This window comes from Haliaeetus albicilla, chromosome 2 (assembly GCF_947461875.1).
Source record: "Haliaeetus albicilla chromosome 2, bHalAlb1.1, whole genome shotgun sequence".
Classification (NCBI taxonomy): domain Eukaryota; kingdom Metazoa; phylum Chordata; class Aves; order Accipitriformes; family Accipitridae; genus Haliaeetus; species Haliaeetus albicilla.
This window is the reverse complement of record NC_091484.1, coordinates 65,458,370-65,481,617: the sequence shown is the minus strand read 5'-3', so window position 1 is coordinate 65,481,617 and position 23,248 is coordinate 65,458,370. Positions and strand designations below refer to the sequence as shown.

Sequence of the window (23,248 nt, the reverse complement as noted above, 5' to 3'; positions counted from 1 at the left end):
GTTGGGTTCATGAGCATCTTTCTGGAGGCCAGAGAAAGGGACCACTGCAGAGAATTGCCTTTAAGGGCATGACTTCTTTCTTTAGTTGATAAAGTTATAACCAAAGGTGGTTATAACCGCTTTGTTATAACTGAAAGATGGTCAGAGATAAGTGGACAGTGTCTACCGCAAGGGACAGGGCTGGTGAACTGCCCATCCCTCCCATTCCTCATGAGCACTGCTCCTCAGGGCCTGACCCTTTTCTTTCCCGGGTGCTGTGCCTGTGCCTGCTGCCCCCACGAGTGCCACCGCTCTGGGAGGACACCGCAGGGCCCCCGCTCCAGCCTGCCACCACCCTGAGCTCCGCGGGAGGTGAAGCCAGAGGCCAGTCACCTGCGCTTGCACGGCTTTTGGGTGCACGGAAGGGTGTCGCTGAGCAGCTCCTTGCTGGGGACTCTGGTGGGCCTGGGGCTATAATTCCAGGTCTTCCAAACCCTGGAACCAGCCATTGTCCCGGCCAGGCTAAAACTGGGTGTGGAGGGCAGTGAAGAATCAAAGATGTGGGTAGAGGGACAGAGGTGAAGGGCAGAGCCGGGAAAGAGAGGAACACTGGTACTCAGAGCTGGGTTTCATGCTAAGCCTGGCAATAGCAGAGAGAAGTGTGGTTGCAGATCTCAGCTGTGTAATTTTCTGTTTTTCCTAACACAGCTAGTTTTAAACGAAATGAGGTGAATGAGTAATTTTTTAATTTAATTTTCTCCCCATGACTGCAAAGCTACCATAGATGATGATGCTATTTTAAAAATTCTGTAGGTTTGCAAATAAGAATATATTTCTGATATGGCTTTCTTTTGGCTAATGAAATAGTAGCTTACATGTGAGTTGGTATTAATGGCACATGAAGTAATGACACGCGATTCAATTATTCTACTAGACAGAGAAACACTTAGACACATCTGTAAGATATTTCTGAATCTAGGCGTCAGTGTGGGTGATTGAAAATACACTATTTGTGCATGTTTCTTCAAACAATTACTGTGGAAAATATTGTGGCACTGTAGTTAAAAGCAGGGGTTTTTTTAATGGTAATAGCTGTAGGGGGAAGAGAATTCCCGAGGAGAAATGCTCTTCTATAATCCCATGCTAATCTTCCCGACAGAAAGCAGAAGAGGAGGAGCTTGTCCTCACACCTGATGGCACCAGGGAATTCCTGACATTTGAAGTTCCACTGAATGACTCTGGATCAGCTGGACTTGGCGTGAGCGTCAAAGGTAACCGGTCAAAAGAAAACCATGCCGATTTAGGAATCTTCGTCAAGTCCATTATTAATGGTGGAGCAGCATCCAAGGTAAGAGGGAACATCTGTGTACTTTGGTCTTCCTTGGTTTTCCATAAGGCTGTTTTGAAAATAACCACAGATTCAAGAATGAGATTGCTCTGTAACTAGCTTTTTCCAATTACAACATCAGAGGTGATATTTAGATTTCTTCTCAGATTCACATGTTTGCGCATCCCAGGATTTAAACAGTCCTTACAGATTCTGGGGAAGGATACAAGCCATCTCTGGTACCGTTCAATTAGTATGCTATTTGTGCAAACAGGTTGTGATAATAGCTTGCAGTCCAAATCTGTAATTGGAACAGACATTTCCTACAATGGCTGCAATGGAAGCTATTATACAAGTGTTCATTTGGCCAGAAACTATTAGGACTAAGCATAGTTGTTTGATTATTTTTCTTTTGTTTTTTTCCTCTCTCCAGCAGACTAAACTTTTGTGTGTGTTTTGCGTAACTAGCTATAAACTTTCCTTTTCCAGGATGGCAGGCTTCGTGTGAATGATCAGCTAATAGCAGTAAATGGAGAATCATTATTGGGCAAAACAAATCAAGATGCTATGGAAACCTTAAGGAGGTCCATGTCCACTGAAGGAAACAAACGGGGAATGATTCAGCTTATAGTGGCGAGACGAATAAGTAAATGCAATGAGGTAATATGCTTTTGATAACGGGACTGGGAGTTTTTACTTCTAAGGTATTTGTATTTATAGGAGATGTCACGTTTCCTCTGAGACCTGGAAAATAATATTTGAGAAGCTAAAGAAAGAGAGAATTACAAAATGATCTGAATTTCAGTGTTAGACATGCTAACCTTATTGCCGATCAATAAAGTTTTCCTTTTGAGTATTTTCATCAATGAATAACAGGAAGCACTGAATAAAACTATATTGATTTTGTAATTGGATCCCACTGTTTACGTGATTTTTGTTCTTTGGAGTTTTTTATGTAGGTCTATTGAATCTTTTGTTTATAGAGTTAAGTGTTAACTGACTTGCTTCTTTGTCACTTTCAGTTTTTTTAATTAAGTGTAGAGCTTTTACATTTCATTATTATATTTCATCTAAGCAATTGAATGTTCCATGTAAAGATTCTGCAAAACCTGATGCAAATAATTCTGTTATTTTGGATTTAAAATATGTTGTGTCTTGGCCGTCATTGCAGGGAATTATGAAATACTGAATTCAGGGTGAAGTGGTGATTCTTTTTCTGCTATTTGCAACTTCTGTCTCCTCCAGTGCAATGTTAATGTGTTAATGTTTTGAAACATATTAATGGTTTCTAATAGTTTATCTTCTAGATTAATGTAAAATATGCTATATAGTAGGAATATGTGGGCATATGATACTGATAAGGACTGCAGATGCTGTGGAGGACTGAATTAGACTTCAAAATGATTTTGACAAATTGGAGAAATGCACTGAGTTAAATAGGTTGCAGTTGAATGGTGGGTCAGGGAAGCATCTGTTCTTACGACATCTAAAAGTCATTCTTTTATTCTTGTTAACACCGGTAAGGTCTTATTGGGAATGTTATTTCTTGAGCATCATGCTTCAAAAATGATGTGCAAAATTGGTTTAGTACTGCTGATCCTGCCTAGGGGGAAAAGGAATGGTGTGTTTTTTAATGCATAAAATTGATCTTTAAAAAATTCCAGGCCATAGTGAATTATAAAATCATGTTTGAAAAAGGCACTAGCCTCTCTAGAAGTAGTAAGTTCCTCTTGATTCACTGCTTATACACAGCTTTAATACCCATACACACATGTTTATATATACACACTGCTGGAAAGCCAGCTTGGATGCACATGGTTTCTCACTTGGTGTTGAAGGAATTCTGGCCTTTTCGTATTTGGTGATGTTCTGTTCTAGCCTTAATTCTGAACTTGCACTCCAGACTGTTCTTTGGAGACTGTTCCTTGTTCCTACCCAATTTCAGATGCATTTTATATGTTACTAAATAAAAAGGGTGAAATATTTTAGAATATTTCTGTGTTTAGTATAATTTTTTCAAAAAGGATGTAGAAGGTGTTCACTCTTGTTTTAGTGAAATCTTCTAGATCAAATATATCAAGACAGTGTTTGTAAACATGATGGAGCAAATCCAGCGATGATGAACCAAAGACATTGCTCCTTAAATCCGATAGAATTTTTGCTTGTTCAAGTTAAGATTAGTTTGGTGCCCCACATCTGTTTGACATTTAGTGTGATTTGTATTGCAGAAATCACATGGCAAAAAAGGCACAGCTCAGTCTACAGTATGTGTGCTCCAAGATGAAAGAACGGATGTTAGAACCAGATTTTGATACACTGAAATGTATCTGTAGAGGGAGCAGGATGGGGAGCTGTGTCTGTCTGGGCCTACTATACAATTTTTTATGCATTTTCCCAAATCCTTAATAAGCTAGTGAGATGAGCCATAATGATTTGAGAAAGTGATGATATGCAATTATTGGTGTAGTGATCATGTTTACAAAATAATTTTTTTAAGTATTTTTTCCTCAGGAATTACTGCTTTTGTATATCTAAAGGAAATACAATGTATATACTGTTTGCATATTTTAATATGATGAAAGCACAACTTGCATGGACATAAAGCTATTTACCTGCTGAGCTGGCAGTATTCAAGAAACCAGTTTTCTGAAAGTCTTGCAATGCCCAGACTTCAATGAAATGAAAAGTGAAGAGAGAATTTTTTTTTTGACACTTTGCAATTAAACTCTACTTTCTTACCCAAGAATTGGATGGTTTTAAACTTTAGATATTCTTAATCTGATACAATACTAATAAGCTATGATAATATTATTTATGTATCTTGCATGAATACCATGTATGAGTGTGGTATTCAGTTAGCTTAGCCTCTAAGTGATGGATGTGTGGACTAAGACCCAGTTGGAGAGCAGCATTGTGCAACAGAGCATTGCAGTGATACTCACTTTCCCATGGAGCATCAGATACTGGCCGTGTCTGGCAGCCTCAGCTATATTATGTTTAATTCAGCAGTGTAGGTTACTTAGATGCACTGGTACGCAAGTTGTCCCCTTCAAGTATTCCTGTAGCTGCCACCAGCCTAGTATACAGTCTCAGCAAAGATTTTTAGTATTAGAACAAAAAAGAAATGACATCTGACTGGTGGCAAATTCAGGAGCTTGCAGATTAGAAGTAAAAGCTCAGAAGGGCAGACCCTATCTTGATAAATCACACCTTTTACCAGTGTAGAATTGTAGAATCATAGACTTGTTTAGGTTGGAAAAGACCCTTAAGATCATCGAGTCCAACCATTAACCTAACACTGCCAAGTCCACCACTAAACCATGTCCCTAAGTGCTACGTCTGCACTTCTTTTAAAATCCTCCAGGGATGGTGACTCAACCACTTCCCTGGGCACCTGTTCTAATGCTTGACAAACCTTTTGGTGAAGAAATTTTTCCTAATATCCAACCTAAACCTCCCCTGGCACAACTTGAGGCCACTTCCTCTCATCCTATCTCCAGCCACCTGACAGAAGAGACCAGCACCCACCTCACTACAACCCTCCTTCAGGTAGTTGTAGAGAGCGATAAGGTCTCCCCTCAGCCTCCTTCTCTTCAGACTAAACAACCCCAGTTCCTCAGAAATGGGGTTTTACTGTTTTTTCTTAAAGACAGAAAAGAAATGTTTACCTTTTGAGAAGGTATTTTCCTGGTGTTTTCTATGCTTTTCTCTCTCTTTTGGTTCTCCAAAGGAGTCACCATAAAATAACAGCAACAAAAAAGATCCTGTTCAACTGATTTCTTTCCTGTGCTGATTCTGCATTGTATGTGCTCACTTTATGGACAAAAGTATAGCTTACACTCTTGTTAGTCTTGCAGAACCAGAGGTAAGTGGAACGAGCTTGATTATATTCCCTTTGTGCATCGCCAACATGTGTTCATTCTGCTCCATTCCAGTGGCATGGTCAGTCCTGCATCATGATGTGAGGTCAGGACTCGGCGCCCTGAGATTCCCTGCCATGCCACAGAGCAGCTACAAGTGTTTCAGAAGGGGAATCTGTACAAGGGGTGATAATGCCAATGCTCAACATATGGATGACAAAAGCATTTGCTATCTGGATGTTAAAAAACCAACAGCAAAAAGAACAAAAAAAAGAAGACTTTTTTTTTCCCGTAGCTTCAAGTCCAGTGATAGTTTTGCATTTGCGAAATCAAACTGAGTTCTTTTGAGATAGATAGGCAACCCAGTCTGCTTTTTTCTTTAGTAAAATTGAGTTTGAATTGGATTTTAAGAAAGTTAGTAGTATGAATACTGTTCTTTTGTTTTTAATATTCATTTTCATTATCAGCCCTAAGAATTGCGGGGGAGGGGGGGATTCATTTGACAGCATGGTTCTGCAGAGTGCCATTTCTCTGTGTTTCAATTCACACCTGAATTTTCATGTGCTTTTTGTATTTTGGTTGCTGTCTAGAAGAGAGGACGGCTCAGTCTCTGTTGTCCTGGGTTTAGAGAGGCAGGGACAGTTGCCTCCAATGTGCTGCAGAGGAACTGTTTCTTTGTCAGAAAGCTTCAAAAGTCAAAGTCTACTTAACTTGAGCATGAAACTGTTTCAAAAATTTGTGAAGTGACCTCTGATACTCCTTTTTCATGCCAGCAGTATTCTCATTTAGCTTCACCAGTCCTCATGTTGTAGACTAAGCCTCCAAAGCAATTATAGTAACAATAAAAATGTACATAAACACCATAAGAGTATTCTCTTGTCTTCAGAGAGGTAGTGAGGAGATCATTTACATTATCAGCACTTACATAACTGTAAGCTCAAAAAAGACCACAAAGTTCCCAGAAGGTAAAAAGCATTTTAATGCTGTTGTGGTTTTACTGAACTGAAGAGTTGCCTGTAGAAAGAATTTTCATCGACTCACCAGGAGATAGAGTATAATCCATCCAGGTTTTCGAGTGAATTATCTTGTAGTAAATACTGATATAAGCATGGAGTGAATGGTAGTTATGAATGAACTCCAAGCCAAAACTGTGTATCTGAGTTTTTCTCCTGCTTGCATTACGTCTACACAGAGTACAGTAATATAGTTAATTCTGTAAGCTGCACTACTACAAAACTTGCAAAGCTTTGTTTAATATCTCAGCCACTCCAGAGAAAATCACACAGTGAATATTTGATGGATGCTGTTAGATTAACGTAACAAAAACATTTAGTTTGGGATTTGGATATATCTAAGTTCCCCCCCCCCCCCCTTTCAAAAAAGTTAAATATACTGTTCTAATCTATGTTTTCAACTTTCAGCCTTGCCCTCTGTGATCAGCATTGTGTGTTGACTCTTCAACTTTCCTATATAAGCACAGAGAGACTTTAAGGTACATTTCCAAAGTTGTTCAGACAGTGGCAAAGATGGGAAGAATAACAATAGTATTGACTTGATACTCATATACAGCCCGTATTTAACACCTCAGTTTTAAGAAGACGTGGCCATCAGCTTTTTAGATCTTTAACTCGGGCTTGACATTTTTTAAATTACTAAGATTTAAGGAGAAACACTGGAGCTCCTTGTGCCATGTTCTGTTAATTAGTGATATTTTTATGATTAGCCTGTATGGGCAAAGAGCTGCTGGCTGTATGGCTGTAATGCATACATAGCGCGTAGGCACAACTGTCAGGCAGATCCGTGCAGCTGGAGGCAGTATGTGCTGATTCAAGAAAATAAAGGTAATTGTTACTTTTGGAATCCTGCTCTTTTCAGTCCTGCAACCTGGACAGCTTAGAGGCACAGATTGCTTGTCTGCACTCTGTTCATGTCACACGCAGGCAGCACTTGTCTGCCATTAAGAGAGAGAGCATCACCATTTTCCTCAAAATGAGAGATTTCAAGGGTTTTTCTTGTCTATCTCCCTTTTTTGACAGAATTAATGTCTTGCCAAACCTGCCTGAAATGAAGGGTTTCAAATGATTAGCAGATCCCTACATTTCTTTCTGCATGCCTGTTCATCTTTGCTCCAGTTGCTGAGTTGAAAATGGAGCAAACCATGAAGCAAAGAAACAGTCATGAATTCAGACCATGTAAGGACCTAATCAACTGTTTAAATAAAATGACTGGTAGACAGATCAGTGAGAGAGACTTTGCAAATGAGTGGTTTCATTATAAAAGAAAGGAAACAAGCAAACATCTTTTTTTTTCTGGTATGTGTGGAAGTATAAAACATTAAGCATCATTTTTCCCTGTGTGCATTACCTAGTTACCTATTTTGAAATTGATATAACAGGTTTCTTTTTTTCTTTTCTTGCTAGATTAGTTTTGTGATGACCTTCTGGAGTTCATTTAACTATCGAAAAGGCTTTAGCACCTTCTCCAAACACAATGCTTTCACTGTTCACTCCCTTCTCCAAGTCACTGATAAAGCTGCTCATCCGCCTAAGCTGTTCCCAGCTGTGATCCATGGGGGAACCTACATCTGGCTCTTCTCCATCCTGAAGATTGATCTTGTGTCCAATCCTTTAGTCAGATTTCAACCCAGAAAATGAAAACTTAGTCCAATCCCATGAAAACTTAGTTTCTTTAATGCCTTTGATATGAAGGCTTGGTAGAGGCTTTTTGAAAATGCAAATACATCATGTCCATTTTATTGTCAAAGAGTTCAGAGGCACCTTTGTGCAACTCTAGCGTCCCAGTGAGGCAGGATTTCCCCATGAATGTCTGCCTTCTCCACGGACCCATGTCCGTCATGCTCAGTGATCTTACTCTTTATTGTAGATGCCACCATTTTATCTGGAAGGAGGTCAGACGCCTGGTCTGTAGTTCCCAAGATCCCCTCTAGGTATACAGGCAACCCCCAGTCCTCTGGCACCGTGGCCATTTGTGAACAGTATGTTGAACATTTTGGCCAGCAGTTATGCAATTTCATGTTTGAGTTTTTTCAGGGCTTTTGGGAGAATGCCATCCAACCTGGGTGACATGTTAACTTCTCATGTAACCTATCTGATCTAATGCTCCTGTGTATTTTCTTCTGGCTGATCTCACTCCTCTCCTTATTTGCTACAAAGAATGGGATCAGGTGTGGAAATGTCCCTGATATCTTCAGCAGTAAAGACTGAGGCAAAGAAAACTTTGAGCTTCCCTGCAGCAGACTTGTCCCTCGGTGCCCTTTTCACTGTTGCCATCAAGGGATCCAACTGATTCCCTGTGTACCTTCTTATGGCTGAAGTCTTCGGTGAACATTTTACCTTCAGTCTGAGCATTCTGAAGGGTGCTGCCGAAATTCTTCCTTCTTCCTCTCAATTTCTTGGGCCATATTGGTGGGTTTTTTAAATTGTGGCACATTTTCCCTGAGCTTCTAATACAGGACTTGTTAATGGTCTCCTCTTACGCCTCTGGTGGTCTTTTTGGTGCATGATTTTCAGTGTACTTAGGTAAATTTCTAATAGTAAACATCCCAAGAAATATTTTTAAAATTTAGTTGTTGGGAAAGTATGTACATGGTTTTCTATTTTGTAGTATCTTGTGTCTTCTGTTCTGCCCTTCTACCTGTCCCCATTTATTTTGACTGACTTTTTTCTCCTTTATCTGTTTTTCATCCTTGGTATCAACTTACAAGCTCCATCTTGGTACAGATTCCTCCCCATACCCCATAACCTACCATCTAAGTACATTTTGCAAAGTTGTGGGGGTTCCCTCCCACCATTCTGAAAGCATTTTTTGTCTTCTCCTTGCCTTTTAACATTGTCAGAACAAGAATGCAGTATTTCATAGAAACAATGTACTAATTTTACATTTAGTAGTGTATGATTGTGCATGTAAGTCAAACCTGACCCTTTTACTGGCTATTTACCTACATTTTTGCATCTTGCAAAATCTGCCCCTAAAGCAGGATCCCAACTTGGGTGGTAACAAAGAAAACCATATTTAATATTGTTAGTATTGTAAAAGTATCTCTGTTGAAAAAGGAAGCTGAAGCCTTTTGGACATCTTAGCCACAGTACACAGATAAGAAAGGAAAAGGAAAGCTTGGAGAATAATTGTGTGTGATAGAAGAAGCTTCAGTACCCTGGATGCAGCATAATATTGTGTACTGGCTTCTTTAAAATCCATAATGCTTGCATGCCAGTATTTGGATAATTTACTTTCTGAAGGAAAAAAGGAGTCTGATTATTGTTTCTTTAAAAAAAAATGTTTATGCTGTGAATATTTTGGCAATGTTCTTGTGCATAAACTTTTTTCATATTTATGTGCATAACTTCAGATAGGATGGATGGTGGTGTTTAAGTAAAAAGGACTGCATTAGTTGTCCTTTTATCATCTAGATAAGCAGCAGCTGGGCTAGTTAGTACAGACAGTGCTTTAGCAAACAGCTGGTTCTTATCTGAATGACAAAGAGCTAGGGTAGAGACCTTTTTTATTTAAAAAAAAAATATCTTGTTTCTATTTTTATTGTAAGAGAATGGAGAGAAAAGGAGCTACAGGCAATCTGTAGCATGTGAGGTTTTATTGCATTTTTATGAATATGATCATTTATTATAGATCAGTGCTAGGACCCAGAGAGGGAACTCTCTCTTTTCAGCCTGCAGAGGAGAAGGCTCAGGGGGATCTTACCAATGTCTGTAAATACCTGATGGGGGGGAATAAAGAAGACCGAGGCAGACTCTTCTCAGGGCTGCCCAGTGCCAAGACAAGAAGCAACGGGCATAAACTGAAATACAAGAAATTTCTTTTAAACATAAGAAAAAAATCTTCTTCTGAGAGGGTGGTCAACCGCTGGCACAGGTTGCCCAGAGAGGTTGTGGAGTCTCTGTCCTTGCAGGTATTCAGAACCCAACTGGACAAGGCACTGGGCAGCCTGCTCTTGCTGACCTTGCTTTGAGCAAGAGGTTGGACTAAATAATTTCTAGTGGTTCCATCCAACCTCAACTGGTCTGTGACTCTGAACTGTCACACCAAGAAGTGCTCCTGTTCGGAGCAGCTATTGATAGGAAGTATAGGGTTCAGTTGCTGCCTAGCTTGCTTTCCTTGCCAGGCCATTAATGAAGATCAGGGATTCGTACATCTTTGTTAATATTGCCTACTCTTTATCAGTTAATCAAATTAAATTATACGGGATAGCACTGATGCTGGCTAAGGGAAGGAACTGGAATGTGTAATTCAAGCTCTTTATTAGAAATGCATCAGGAAGAGCAAGTCTTTATTTGAACTGCAATATTGCTTTGGACTGTCGGTCTCTTTGTCTTGCCCACAGCACAGTTTCCAAATTCAATGTATTTTTTCTTACACAAACTTCCTGTTAACAATGTAAGGAAAAGAATTCTTTTTTTGTGAAAGCCAGTTCTGTAATTCCTGTCTAATTTTTGCTATTTTATAAAAGGCATTGTATCTTCTGTAAAATATTTGTGTAGTCGGCTGTCGATGCCTTTGTTTAAACCCATCTTTTGAGATGCTAATTAGAAATGGAAAAAGTTTTCCCCATGAAAATTATAAAATACGTGATTCACTTTACAGACGCAGCCATCTAAACACAACGCTCCTGCTGTTTCTTCTATTTACCCTGTACTTTACTGCATTACCAGGAGTGAATTTTTATGTATTTCTCTGATGCAGAGCTTTCTCCTTGTCTATCTTTCTGAAAATCTCTTGAGACCTTCCTACAAATTAGTTTGAAAGTTGATGGGTTGTCACATGAAGAAGGACTGTGTGATATGGCTCACTAAAAGCTGGACACTTGTTACATAAAGTCATCAATATAGCACTGGGCGAATAAATCCCAAAGCACTTTGATATTTTCACACCTTATTTAAAGGCAGTGAAATAAAGGTTAGTTCATCATTTAATGCCTTTATCATGCAAGTGTAAGCTCTCAAGCAGTCTAATGTTGGTGTGCTTTTTTTCTTACGGTGTTTCGGAATTTAACATTTCTATTCTTTTTGAATTTGCCTTAGATTCCGTTATAACAGAAGCTACAAATATTGTTTAATTTACTTTTCAGTAAAGCTGTCAGTTGTAATCTGCAATTTAAAAAACCTAATAAAACAAATCCTCATTTCACAATTTAAACCTTATTGAGTCTAATTCACTTGCACTGCAAGTTTATTATTCTCCTGCAGCTTGACGTGCCTCCAATTGTAATTGTGTTGACCCTCCAATGCAGTAAATCTCCCCAGTGCTTATCAAACTGGGAGAGATAAGTCTACAATTTGGAACTTCATTAAGTATCTCATTTATATTAAACAGATGATGGCTTTGAACAGAAATAATAACTTTTACAGACTCTGCGACCTCCTGATCGTGGTCTTCTCAACTTTGTAATGCGGCATTTCGCAAACCTCCACCCCCCCGTGTACCGGGCGTTACGCCAGTGCCCGAATGTCAGAAGTCATTAGTCCATTGGGCTGACTTCAAAGCCTCTGCTGTGGAGACTGTAGCTGAGTGCTTTGTAGCCCCTGAAGAAGATTTTTTTTTAAATCTTTCATACCGTACATTTCTTAGTCGTCTGGGGATTGCGGGAAGAGTGATTAATAATGGGCAGCTGTTTAAAGAAGAAACAAGCAACAAACATGTTGCTTGTTATTGTAATTCCTGAAACTATAAACTACTCCTCTCATGCTCATTTAAAGACCAGTCCTTGGAATAAGCGTTCCCAGTTCCCAGTGGCTTCAAAGAGTTTGCAGCGTGCTCAGTATCTTGCAGTATCTGGTCCCCACTGTATTTCCATACATATAAAATATATGCCATGGGATTTGTGTAGGGACATTGTTCTTTAGATTTAACTATATACTTCAGTATGAAGAGGCGTGTTGGTGAGAACAGCTAACGCTTTGATGTGTGAGTTCATACGATTACCCTGCAAAACACATCTATTTTTAAAGATTTATGTTTTTAAAAGAGCCAGTTTCAGTTCACGCTGTTTAGGTGAATTGGCTTAATGGTCTCGGCAAAGTTCCTTTGGTAGCATTACCAAGTAGCCAGCAGAGTGCTGGAGGTCAGGTGAACCGACAGCTTTAGGGGCAGGAAGGCTGGATGGTGTGAGGGCTGGGTGATGGTGTGGGGAGCCTCTTGTCCCTGCAGTGAGTGTCAGGATGCTGACAAATTTGGCATCCAGACTGACCGGTGAGCACACAGTTGCTCATTCTCCTCACTCCCAGGGGCTGCATTGGCAGCCGCAGCAGAGCTGCCCATGACTAATGGGGTGGCTAAACCCAGCTAGATGACACAAAATTGTTTTCTTTCTTTGCCTCGCATGGGCGCTGCCTTCCACTGAGCTCTGATTTTCTGGGGCTTACTGAGGAAAACTCAACTTTTCCCTCTCTTTTTGAAAAATCTGAGAGGCATGCGCAGGAAAACGAGGGGTGTCCAGCTTCTGCAAACAAAGGCTAAGCTGGGAGGTCGCTCAGGGGAGCCTTCTGACAGAGGGCAACTGGGGTGGGGAGATGGCCGTACATGCAGTCTTCTCCCGTGTGCATGTGGCCCAGCAGCCTGTCTCCATCGCTTCTTCCACCACCTACTTCATCTGTCTTGTAATGCCGCGGGGAGGTCTGCCTGCAGTTGTGGTGGCAGGGACCCGGCAGCTCTGGGGGTTGAGGGCTGGGGTGGGGGCACCTCGGGTCTTGCCAGTTCTGGTTTTTGTGGCTCTGCCAGGATGCTGCAGCAGTGCCAGGGATCAGGGAAGCTTCCAGACTGAATGTAGCACGCAAGGCCTCTGTACCCTGCAGCCAGGAAAGGCAGAGCAATGAACTCATCATCATAAAGTAAAAAAAAAAAAAAAAGTTACTGCGAAGTCTGAGTTCTTTTTTTCTTCTTTCCTGCCGAACTGCAAAACGTTTGAGTGTTGCATATTGGTTACTAATACATGTGGTGGGGTTTCCTGGGGGTTTCCATGTTGATTACATTTGAAAGCAAATTGCATCACTTCAAAAAGCGCCGGCAGCCCAATTCCAAATGGGGTTCCAAGAAGGGCTCCGCGCTTCTGACAGGCGCCTTGTTCTGACAGGCTGTCAGTGTGGGAAGGATGGTCCAGCTGTCTGCCCGACAGTATTGAAAAAAGCCAAAACTCACTGTTTAAGAAATTATCCAACAAAGAGACAGCAAAATGCAATGGGTTTTTTTCACCAATTTTCTGCTGAAGGATTTGAAATTTGACAGGGCACCATGGGAGGTGCAGTGTAAAGTGGCTTAGAAAGGTGGTCATTAAGCAGAGCTGTCATTGCAAATTATATTTGTCCAGGGTGAGAAGTTCTAGCTCATTTGGTGCCCAGACAGGTCTAGGCCTTAGGCAAGTTGTTACAGTTCCCCCATGCTGCTAAATGGACCCTGGGCGCTAATTTTCCTCTCTCTGTGCAGTTGGAGTCACCTGGGAGCCCCTCTGGGCCAGAGCTGCCCATAGAGACTCTACTGGATGAGCGGGAACGGAGGATTTCCCACTCCCTCTATGGGGGGATCGAGGGTCTCAGCGAGTCGCCCACCAGGAACGCGGCACTGAGTAGGATAATGGGTGAGTCAAATCTCTTCGGCTAATCAGGGCATGTTTTTGTTCCTCTCTGTGATTCATCGAAGGGCAATTAATGTGTTGTGTGGGGGAATCAGGGAAGATGCAAGTTGCACCGACCAACTTAAAATGTGCCTTAAAATTATTCCACGCAAGCCTTCTCTATAGTTAATGTGAGAAAGAGAGTCAAATGGAATTATAAAGTCAATTTCGTATCCCGTGGCAGGTAGTAGAACAAATGACAGGAGCGTTTAACATGGTTTTTCAGTGTCTAATCTGGGACAATAATTTATTGGTTGGTCTAGTCTCCATGTTGAGTCTTCATTCACATGAAAGTCAGTGACTCATGGTAATTTATAATTAATTTCAGCATTTCTTCTCCTCTGTTTCAGTCATACTGAAGTACACAAATAAATAAGGCAAACTTGCATCCGTTTATGCTTATTAAGGCATTTCATTAATTTGTTTGAATTTTTGCTTTGCAGGACACCAATTTTAAAACCTCATAACTAATTTTAAGCATCCCTTGTGTAGATTCTGTGCCATACCATCTGCGTGGCCCCAGTGGATAATGAGGTTATTAGCGGTTGCTGTGCAGCAATTCAGCTCCCGATGTACAGAGCTAGGTAATAAAGACTTGCCTTGCCACAGGAGTGGTCGGATTTACTGACTAGGATGGGATTAGTTTGAAAGGATTTTCAAATTTAAACACAAAAAGCAGCTTGATGAAAATAGCACCTGACAGAAGACGCGACGATTGCTTGCCTGAGTTGCAAGTTTTAAACATAAGATATGGCCATTAAATCTGGGACTTTTTTTAGAGTGCTTGACACACACAGAATATATTGGAAGATGCTGCTGTAAACTTGTTAGGAAGCCAGGCTGAACTTAGTTTTTAATTGCTTCAGATTAATTTTTAGCCCTAGAAAATGAAAGTCCACCACTTAGGCTTTTTCCAGTCAGCAGTTTGTATATATATTTCACTCCATTTTCGGGTTGTTGGGGCTTTTAAAAAAATTTTTCTATTTTGGGGTTTGCTTTTTCGTTGTGGTACCAGAATAACACAGTTGTTAAACTCTCTGAAAATCCATAAATTTGCTATTTAAGATATTTCTTCAGTTAAGTCTTTTGTCTTTTTTTTTGTGCATTTGGGCAACAGTAATTAGAAATAAATCATATTCTGTTCTATTGCATTACATTTTGCGCAGCTCAGAAGAAAAATTGTATACCTGAGAATCAAGGAAGCATGAAACCTTTTCACCCAAAGTGAACAATTTAATAAACCTATTTGTTGACAAATTTAAAGAATGATAAAATAATTTGAAGTCTTTAGCACTACTCTCCCATAGAAGGGACTAGTTCTTGTGGCGTCAGTGCTTTAGATAAAACATTTGCAAAGCACTACTTTCTGCTTTTTCCATCAATGTTGGAGAGGATTTACACATAGAGCTCATATAAGCGTTAACGAGTTATCGCTTAAACACCTTGTCCAGTGATGGGAGAAGAAACCCTGAGAGAGCCTGTGTGCATGTGTGTCAGCAATGCAGTTTATTTCCACATCAAAGGAACACAGGACTTGCCATGCCAAATCGAACTAGTGGTTCATCAGTCTGGTATCATCCCTTTAGCAGCAGCCAGTAACTAACATTTCAACAAAAGAAAAAAAAATCTTTCCAAAGCTCTTAAAATCTAATGCTTTTGAATACCTCTGAAATGTAGACGTAGTGAAAAAAATCCATCCTGCATTTTCTAAGTTTTTTTATAACCTGAAGTTGATGTTTTGATTTCCTCTGTTTTTCTGTATTTTTCTCAGAAACCAGGAACTATGTAGAAAATTGGTTGCTTGTGACTTAAATCCATTGATGCTTTAATTGGAAGCACATGGAAAATCAAGTTGTGCCTGCACCTCATAGTAAATATGATCTAGTCCAGCGTAAATGAAAACTGGTCTTGCCAGGACTGGGTCATTCACTTCTGCAACCATGACAGCTTCACAAAGCTGTCATGTTTAAACCTAGTTTTTAGGTAGCAGTCAGTTTTCTAATATCCTATTTTTTCTGAATTAATCAGTACCACTAAGTAAAACTGTAGTGTCTATAATCTTTTGTTGTATTATTGCATGCATGTTTTCTTGCAGTGCCATGTGACAGAGGGTTATTATTACCTTTTGGGAGATATAGGTACAGTTGCTTGTTTCAGTGTAGCTAACATTTGTAAGACTCAATCATTTATTATGCAGTGGAATTCCTGTCCTATTAGCATTGATGATGAGAAAAAACACAGAACTTCTTTTATTTTCTTGAGAATGTATATGTGGTGTTACATGACTCTTCCAGAGTTTTCCTCCTCTCTTGAAAATTGACCTAAAAGCGAGGATTAGTCCTAAGAACAATCTGGCTGAGGAATACTGGAGGTCTGTACCTTGCCATGCCAGTCCTGACCATGAAAACAAGCCAAAAGGAGTGCTTTACGCAGTGCTGATTCCCTTGAGTGCTCTCCCCGTATCGAGCGCTCTGATTTACGGGCTCTCTGAATCACCTGATGTCTTTTTATTTACCCCTCAGTGGATTTAACTGTGTAAACTTTTGTACTCTTCGTACCTTGTGGTGAGGAGGTCACAGTTTGATTTCATGTGTGAAGGAATAGGTCTTTCTGCTTCTGTTGCTGTTGGATAAAATTGATGGATTTTGAGTTTTCTTCCTTCCTAAGTTAGACTGTTCAAAAGTGATAATTTCAAGGTCTGGACAATGCCTGCTCTTTTTAGTCATTGCTTAAATTTGAAACAGAACTTTTAAGAGACTTTTGTTTCTTTTAAATACATCTAATGTAATTTTCAGGAAAGGTATTTAAGACAATTTCCTTACTCTTTCAATCCATAACTGACAGCAAGAACTGTTTGTCAGAGCCTTGCTGTGAGAGTGGGAATAAAATACCAATTTTAGAGCGTGATTTAAATTATGTAAAATAATGTTTGCTTACTGCATAAAGGCTACATGAATCTTTTAAAGTTTCCAATGATTCTTATGTTGATCTACTTTTCTAGATGATTATTGCTATTACAGATTTTCTTACGCTTTTTCATTTGATTATATTTCACTGAAAATTTCTGATGGAGAGGAGGTATGGCTTTCTGTATTCAGGGAGTGGTATTTTTGTTTTTGAAGAGGCGTTTTTTATTTAAACGAATTGAGTCTTAAGAATTAGATGGCTATAATAACACCATATTTTATTTATTTATTTTTAATATTTTCAGGTTGCATGTTAGTATATTCAAAATAACAACTGTGTAATGCTGGTTTGCTTGGCTCTATGATTAAAAATTCAAGCCTCTTCTTCTGATACACCATCCTTGTATATCAGCCATTATGCTCCTGAGTTTTGCAATACGCAAATACATAGCTGCTGTGTATATAAATTATTCTTATTCAACAAACAGCTTAGTACAAAGTCCTCTTTCATCTCTTTCTTCTAGTTGCTGATTTTTTTTTATGAACACAGTGGGTTTTGTTGCTAACGGTGACTAAACAGAAGTTATTTATCAGGGGGTACACAGAATAAGAATAGCTTGCACTGAATTTTCTTTTCATCCTGAAGGATCCCTCAGAACTTTGTAAAATTTGATAGTTCCTACACAACAGGAAATACTTTGTTCTCTACATAAAAAATTGCTGTCTTAAGGACAGAATCAGGAGGAAGCACTACTGAAAAAAATTAAGCTAGAGATGTAGCGTGTGTGTGTGTCAATGAAATGAAAATAACCCTCTACAAGCAGAATGCAGTTCCCCAGCCAGGAATCTCATCAGGATGTGCTGGTCTGCTACAATAGTCTTGACAGATGTGAGCACTCTCTTGAAATCCAAAGCCTGGATATAGTGGATATAGTTGTCCTCAGACGTTCACCAGACATTTACCACCAATCCCACCTCCATTTAGCTTGGAAAATTAGATTATATGAGTATCTATGGGAAATTTTGCCAAAACTCAGTATATTGCTGGGGACAAATATGCTGTTAGTAAAAAATAAAAAAAATCAAGATCTGCAGAAATTCTGATTTTTCATTGCACAATTGCCTGTATCCCTCCTGTAGCAAGTCTCATCACTATTACCATTGTCATCATCACTATTTCCTTTTATTATTATTTCCATTATTTATTACTCTTTTTATTACTTTGGTTAATACTTCATTCTTAATCACAGAATAGCTGTTGCTGATTTCTTGGTGGGACAGGTTAGGAATCACTTGCCATGTCAGAGCAAGAAAGACCCTCTACTTGTGCAAGAGGCTTGAAGCGTACCATTGGTCTGAATCCCATGACATCAAAATGCTCATGAGAGTCACTCATAAAGCAATACTTGGTTTTGAACATATCATAAGGGTGTTCAACAGATTTCTTAGACCTTCCTTTAAAGAGAAAGCGATAGCAAAAGCACAAGAACCAAGCCAGATGCAGTATCGTGACAATGCAGTGTAGTAGGGGAGCCAAGTTATCACAGCAAACTGATTAACCAAACTTCAGGGATTTTTCAAGATTTAAAAGGACCTGGAGTAGTTGGGTTCTTCATGAGTAAGCCTGTTGTTCATTTTATGTCCTGTGTATGCTCAGGGTTTTTTGGAGCACTTTACGTTGGTGGTTTAATTCAGGTCCAAACTTATTTTCTGGCCTATTATAGGTCTATACTGTTATAGGTTTGAAGTGTTGCTGTTTGGCATGTTTTTCCTTCTAAGCTGAAAGTCCTCATAGACCTGGAGACCAGCCATTTGGTACTGGAACTCTGAGAGTTCTTTTTCTGCACAGACAGATGGGAACTCTTCTTACCCCATAGTTTGGTATGGTCCTCAGGCTACGCTTGTTTAGATTGGTAACTTGTTCAAGAAATTTGAGCCTCATTGTCCTGAGATGAGACACACTTGAAAGGGAGAATGTTTTCCCTTCCTTATTACACCGTCCAAAATACTTTATATTATTAGAGATTACCTTACTGAAGTTGAATCAATATATGCAAAACTGGACTTGAAGTGTATTCAGAGTCTAAATTTTACAGCACTTTTCTAGCCCGAGGGAAAATTATTGTCTTGGGGAGGTTTGTAGACAGCTCGAGCAATGTCTTAGATTTGCAGATCAGTCAACTATACTGATGATTACTAGGTTTGAAGTTTCTTTGATGTTTCCTTGTAATGTTTCTCACAATACTTGCAGAGTTGCTTTCTCCAAGGATATTTTCTGTCCACTTCAGCTGAGCTCTCTACAAAGGATGTATTGAGTCCATTGCGGAGGTCTATCTAACCATCTGCTGGAGGTGAAGCCTTTCACCTGTTTTTAGCTTCATCTGAAGTGAAAAGCATAGGCACGTCAGATGGATTTTCTCCTTAATTCCAAAGCAACTATTAAAATGTCAGTCTTCACCCTTGTCAGATATAAAGAAAGGTAGTGAAAAGTTAAAAATGTTACTGAATTACTGTAGCCTCTCAAATGGGATGTTCAATCTGCCGAATGCCATAAGGTTATACCTTTTCACAATCAATTCTTTGGAGACGTTATTAACTACAGAGTTAACAGTCTTGTAGGCATTATGTTTGGAAAGAAGTACATTACCAGGCTAAACATTAACCTGTCCGTCAAAGAAGCTATTGCTGGGCAAAGAATCAGCTGTTATGCAAACTGAACACATTTATTTCAGTTTGACAGTGATGAGATGTTTGCCATGCAGTACCTTTTTCTTCCAGCCACTTCTTCAGCTTTCTTCAGTGATCTCTTCTGAAGCCAGTTTTTCCCCCTCTGGAAAGCTATACAAAATGTATTACCTAGTGCAGCAATGATTTTAGCTAGCTCTTTACGGATAAGGTTTTATTTGTTTGTTTGTTTTTTAATAATAGCATGCAAAGGTAGTGATGGTAATGGAAACCTTTCCAGAAAAGAGGAAAAAAATATTTTCCCCTAATTCAACACAATTTTTCCATATCTGTATGAAAAATAAAGCATGAAAATATTTGTTGTGTCCATAGAAGCAGTTTATGTTATGGAAATATAAGTTTTGCTATATATTATTTCTGTGGTGCATCATAGTTTTAGAGCAATTTAGAGTTTGTTGTCAGATTAATGGTTGATTAAGCTAGTGCTTTTCTTCTCATGAGGTGTGACAATTTTACTAATTGTTTTAGTAAGAGAATACATTTCCAGGAATAAAATTCATGTAGTGTCATGATCGTTCACTAGAAATAATGTTGTGTGTAGTGAGAGTTAAGACCAAACATTTTAAGTGACAGATCTTTTTAAGTTGAGCATCAGTGTCCAGGAGGAAAAAATATTTTTAAAGATATTCTATCACATAAAAAAATATATGTAGCTAATTTGAAGAAATCACACTTAATAACTAGCCATTGCCTCAGATAATTAAATAATTTTCTTCCAGATTTGCAAATCGTTATTTTCCTTAGAGCAAATTTTAGTTTACTGTTTCTAGATACTGAAATAACCTCTGTTTATTCCAAGTTAAGTTTTTAAATGTTGATAATCCTGTATTTCCACTGTTGTCCAAATAATATTATATAATACCCCATCCTCCCAACCCGGTATCTCATGAATGTATCCTGAAAACCAGATTTATTCAGCTTAAACCATAGTTATGTTACAAAGCATTGCAATGAAAATATTCTTTCTGATATTCTTTATAACTTTTTGGTCTGTTTTGGTCGCATAAAGTTTTCTATAGGTTTAAAAGTTGCTTTTGCTTTTTATACAGTAGTTTGAAAATTGTTATACAATCTTATGCATTGAAATGATTACTGGAAAGTATAAATATGTGTATATATTTATACCTATAAAAGCAGCAGTAGTAGTGGTTTTATAATATTTATATGCACATTAAAATTGGTTTTTACTTGGAAACAGTGTTTTACTAGTTTGTAAGAATCCTCTAAATATCATCTTTTAACTGCTACTCTCACAAATTAAGACAATGAAGTCTGCTACCGAACAAAGAATAATGTTGAGTCTTCATTATCTCTCTTTCATGTATGCAATGGCTCTAGTTTAAGCATTTTAACAACAGTGTTAAAACTTACTTGAATTTGGTGGTAACAGAATTAGGTAATCTTTTTTTCCACATTTTGCATGTGTGCCTCCAGATTATTTTTTGAAGGAGAGAATTAAAATTTGGAATTGTTTAGCTCTACCTGTGAGTTCTCATCACCTTTCACAAGATTAAAGGGTTCCAAGTTCCCAGTAACAGTCAAACAAGTTTCAAATTTCATGAGGGCAAGACTGATCAGGAGAAGCGATGAGGTCTGTAAGTCCCCGTTGAACTCATTCTTTGTTTCTACCAAATGATTTGATGCAAGAGAAGATACTGTCTTCTGGGACAGGTGCTTGTCAGTGGTTCCCAGTGACAATGGGCACAGACGGAAACACAGGAGGTTCCCTCTGAACATCAGGGAGCACTTCTTCACTGTGAGGGTGACTGAGCACTGGCACAGGTTGCCCAGGGAGCTGGTGGAGTAGAATACTCAAAAGCCATTTGATCAGGGTCCTGGGCAACTGGCTGTAGGTGTCCCTGCTTGGGCAGGGGGCGGTTGGACCAGATGAGAGGTCCCTTCCAACCTCAACCCTTCTGTGATTATGTGGTCTTCTTGCAGTAGGCCGCAGATACAAATGGTGTATATTACTTTTCAGACCTCTGCATAGGAAGATGCGTATAAAGCAAGACATAGTTAATTTTATTGTCTGTGTTGTGTCACTCCTATCAGTAGCATTGCAGTTTGACGTGACATTTTATCAGCTGTGATTATATATTATTCAAGGCACTCTCTGCCATTATTTAGGTTTTGGGGTTTTTCTCCCTTTTATTGTTCAGGTAAATATCAGCTGTCTCCAACGGTGAACATGCCCCAAGATGACACTGTCATTATTGAAGATGACAGGCTGTCAGTCCTCCCTCCTCATCTCTCTGACCAGTCGTCATCCAGTTCCCACGATGATGTTGGGTTTGGCACTGTTGATGCTGGTGGATGGGCTAAAGCTGCAATTAATGAGTCAACAGACTGGTAAGAGCATGGTTTAGTGGAAGGAAAAAAGAGATGACTGCACTTATGTCTTTCTCTTTAGTTTAATTTTTGGCTACTGCTAATATTAATCTTTTGGGTTTTTTCATCATATTTAGATTTCTCTATTTTCAAACTGTTTCAGGAAGGACATCTCTGCAGATAATCTGTTAGACTTTCTACTTCTGATTGGAGTTTTGTGCTCTGTCAAAGCACATTTGTGGAAATTTTACTAATTGTTATTAAGACCAAGTCAGTATATGGCTGTGTTAATTTGATGATTTAATATTAATTTAGTTGCCAACTGAGCTAGCCTTTGTAAAAAAAACTTTGCAAATTTAAACACTTGAGTTTATGAAGGATGAAAGAATAATTCCAATTGGAAATTTTAATTTATAAAACTCACTGTAAATATTTCTAAGTCTATAAAATAAAGATTTTATTTTTGTATTCCAGTATATATCTAGGAGCCTTTCAATACTTCTGTATACTTTCTTGATTTTCCTAGTAATGTACAGTAATTTTAGTGTCTGCTTAGAGGTCAGGGCAGCTTTTTGTTTTGCCTTAGTGTTAATGCTTGTGCAACAAGAACTAGTTAAGATTTCTTCATTATGCATGATAAAATACCTTTCATATCATTATATGATTTGTAACTATCATGCAAAGGCAGTGTACTGTAATAGCTCTACATTTAAAAATATGGAAAGTAATAGTTCCGCATTTAAAACTATGGAAAGTAACTTTATATGTTTTATCTAGAGTAAAAATAATTTCTGTGAATCTTAGGTTGAGTCTCTAATTACTTTTATACATTTTAATATGAGAGTCTTAATGAGAAATGCATTGAGCTCCATTATTGACTTGCTTAGGTTCCTGGCAAAGAAATACTGTTTATTGCTTAGTTAGTACAATTAATACAGATCTAAGATTTAATTTGCAAGTCCTGTAATTATCTATAGTAATAGCAAAATAAAAGCCCACCCCGTACACTGCCGCTTCTTGGAAGCTAGATAATTACCACAAATGGTGTGAAGTATATGAATTTTCTTATTTTTTGTGTCTCTTGAGCCTGTTATGAATGTGTCAGCAATATCTTAATAAAACAGCAATAGCACCTGCCAGCTGATATGCACCTGTCAGCTTCTTCTTTGCTTTATATTAGTTTATTTCATCTTATGTCCAGGAAGTGAGTTCTGTATTTTAAGCACTGTTTTAATGATTGTATAAAAAGGTATTTTTTTTCATCCTCATTTGCATTTTGTTTTAATGTTGCAGCTCTTCTCTTGGACAAGTCATACCTGTAATTTGGGTCCTTGAAAGGTCCATCTGTCTTTTGTAAAAGCTTTTAGAGCTGAGATTCTGAGACGTTTAAATAGAATAGTACTCAAGGCTGCACATAATAGCTTATTGCTGAGGGAATTTTTTTAGCCAAATATGAGCAAAA

The 23,248-nt window shown here is 38.7% G+C and overlaps 1 protein-coding gene across 16 annotated transcripts in view; it reads left to right on the top strand.

Moving 5' to 3' along the window:
* Positions 1-23,248, top strand: part of PARD3 (par-3 family cell polarity regulator) — a 462,771-nt gene that overhangs the window by 278,387 nt on the left and 161,136 nt on the right. For all 16 annotated transcript variants that reach the window (XR_011323725.1, XM_069778120.1, XM_069778113.1 and 13 more), the window contains 4 exons: positions 1,139-1,327; positions 1,796-1,966; positions 13,621-13,771; positions 21,618-21,807. Coding sequence is in view for 15 of the 16 variants with exons in the window: in XM_069778120.1 (XP_069634221.1) it covers positions 1,139-1,327; positions 1,796-1,966; positions 13,621-13,771; positions 21,618-21,807 (701 nt within the window). In the remaining variant the exon portion in view is untranslated. The remainder of the gene's footprint in view (positions 1-1,138; positions 1,328-1,795; positions 1,967-13,620; positions 13,772-21,617; positions 21,808-23,248) is intronic.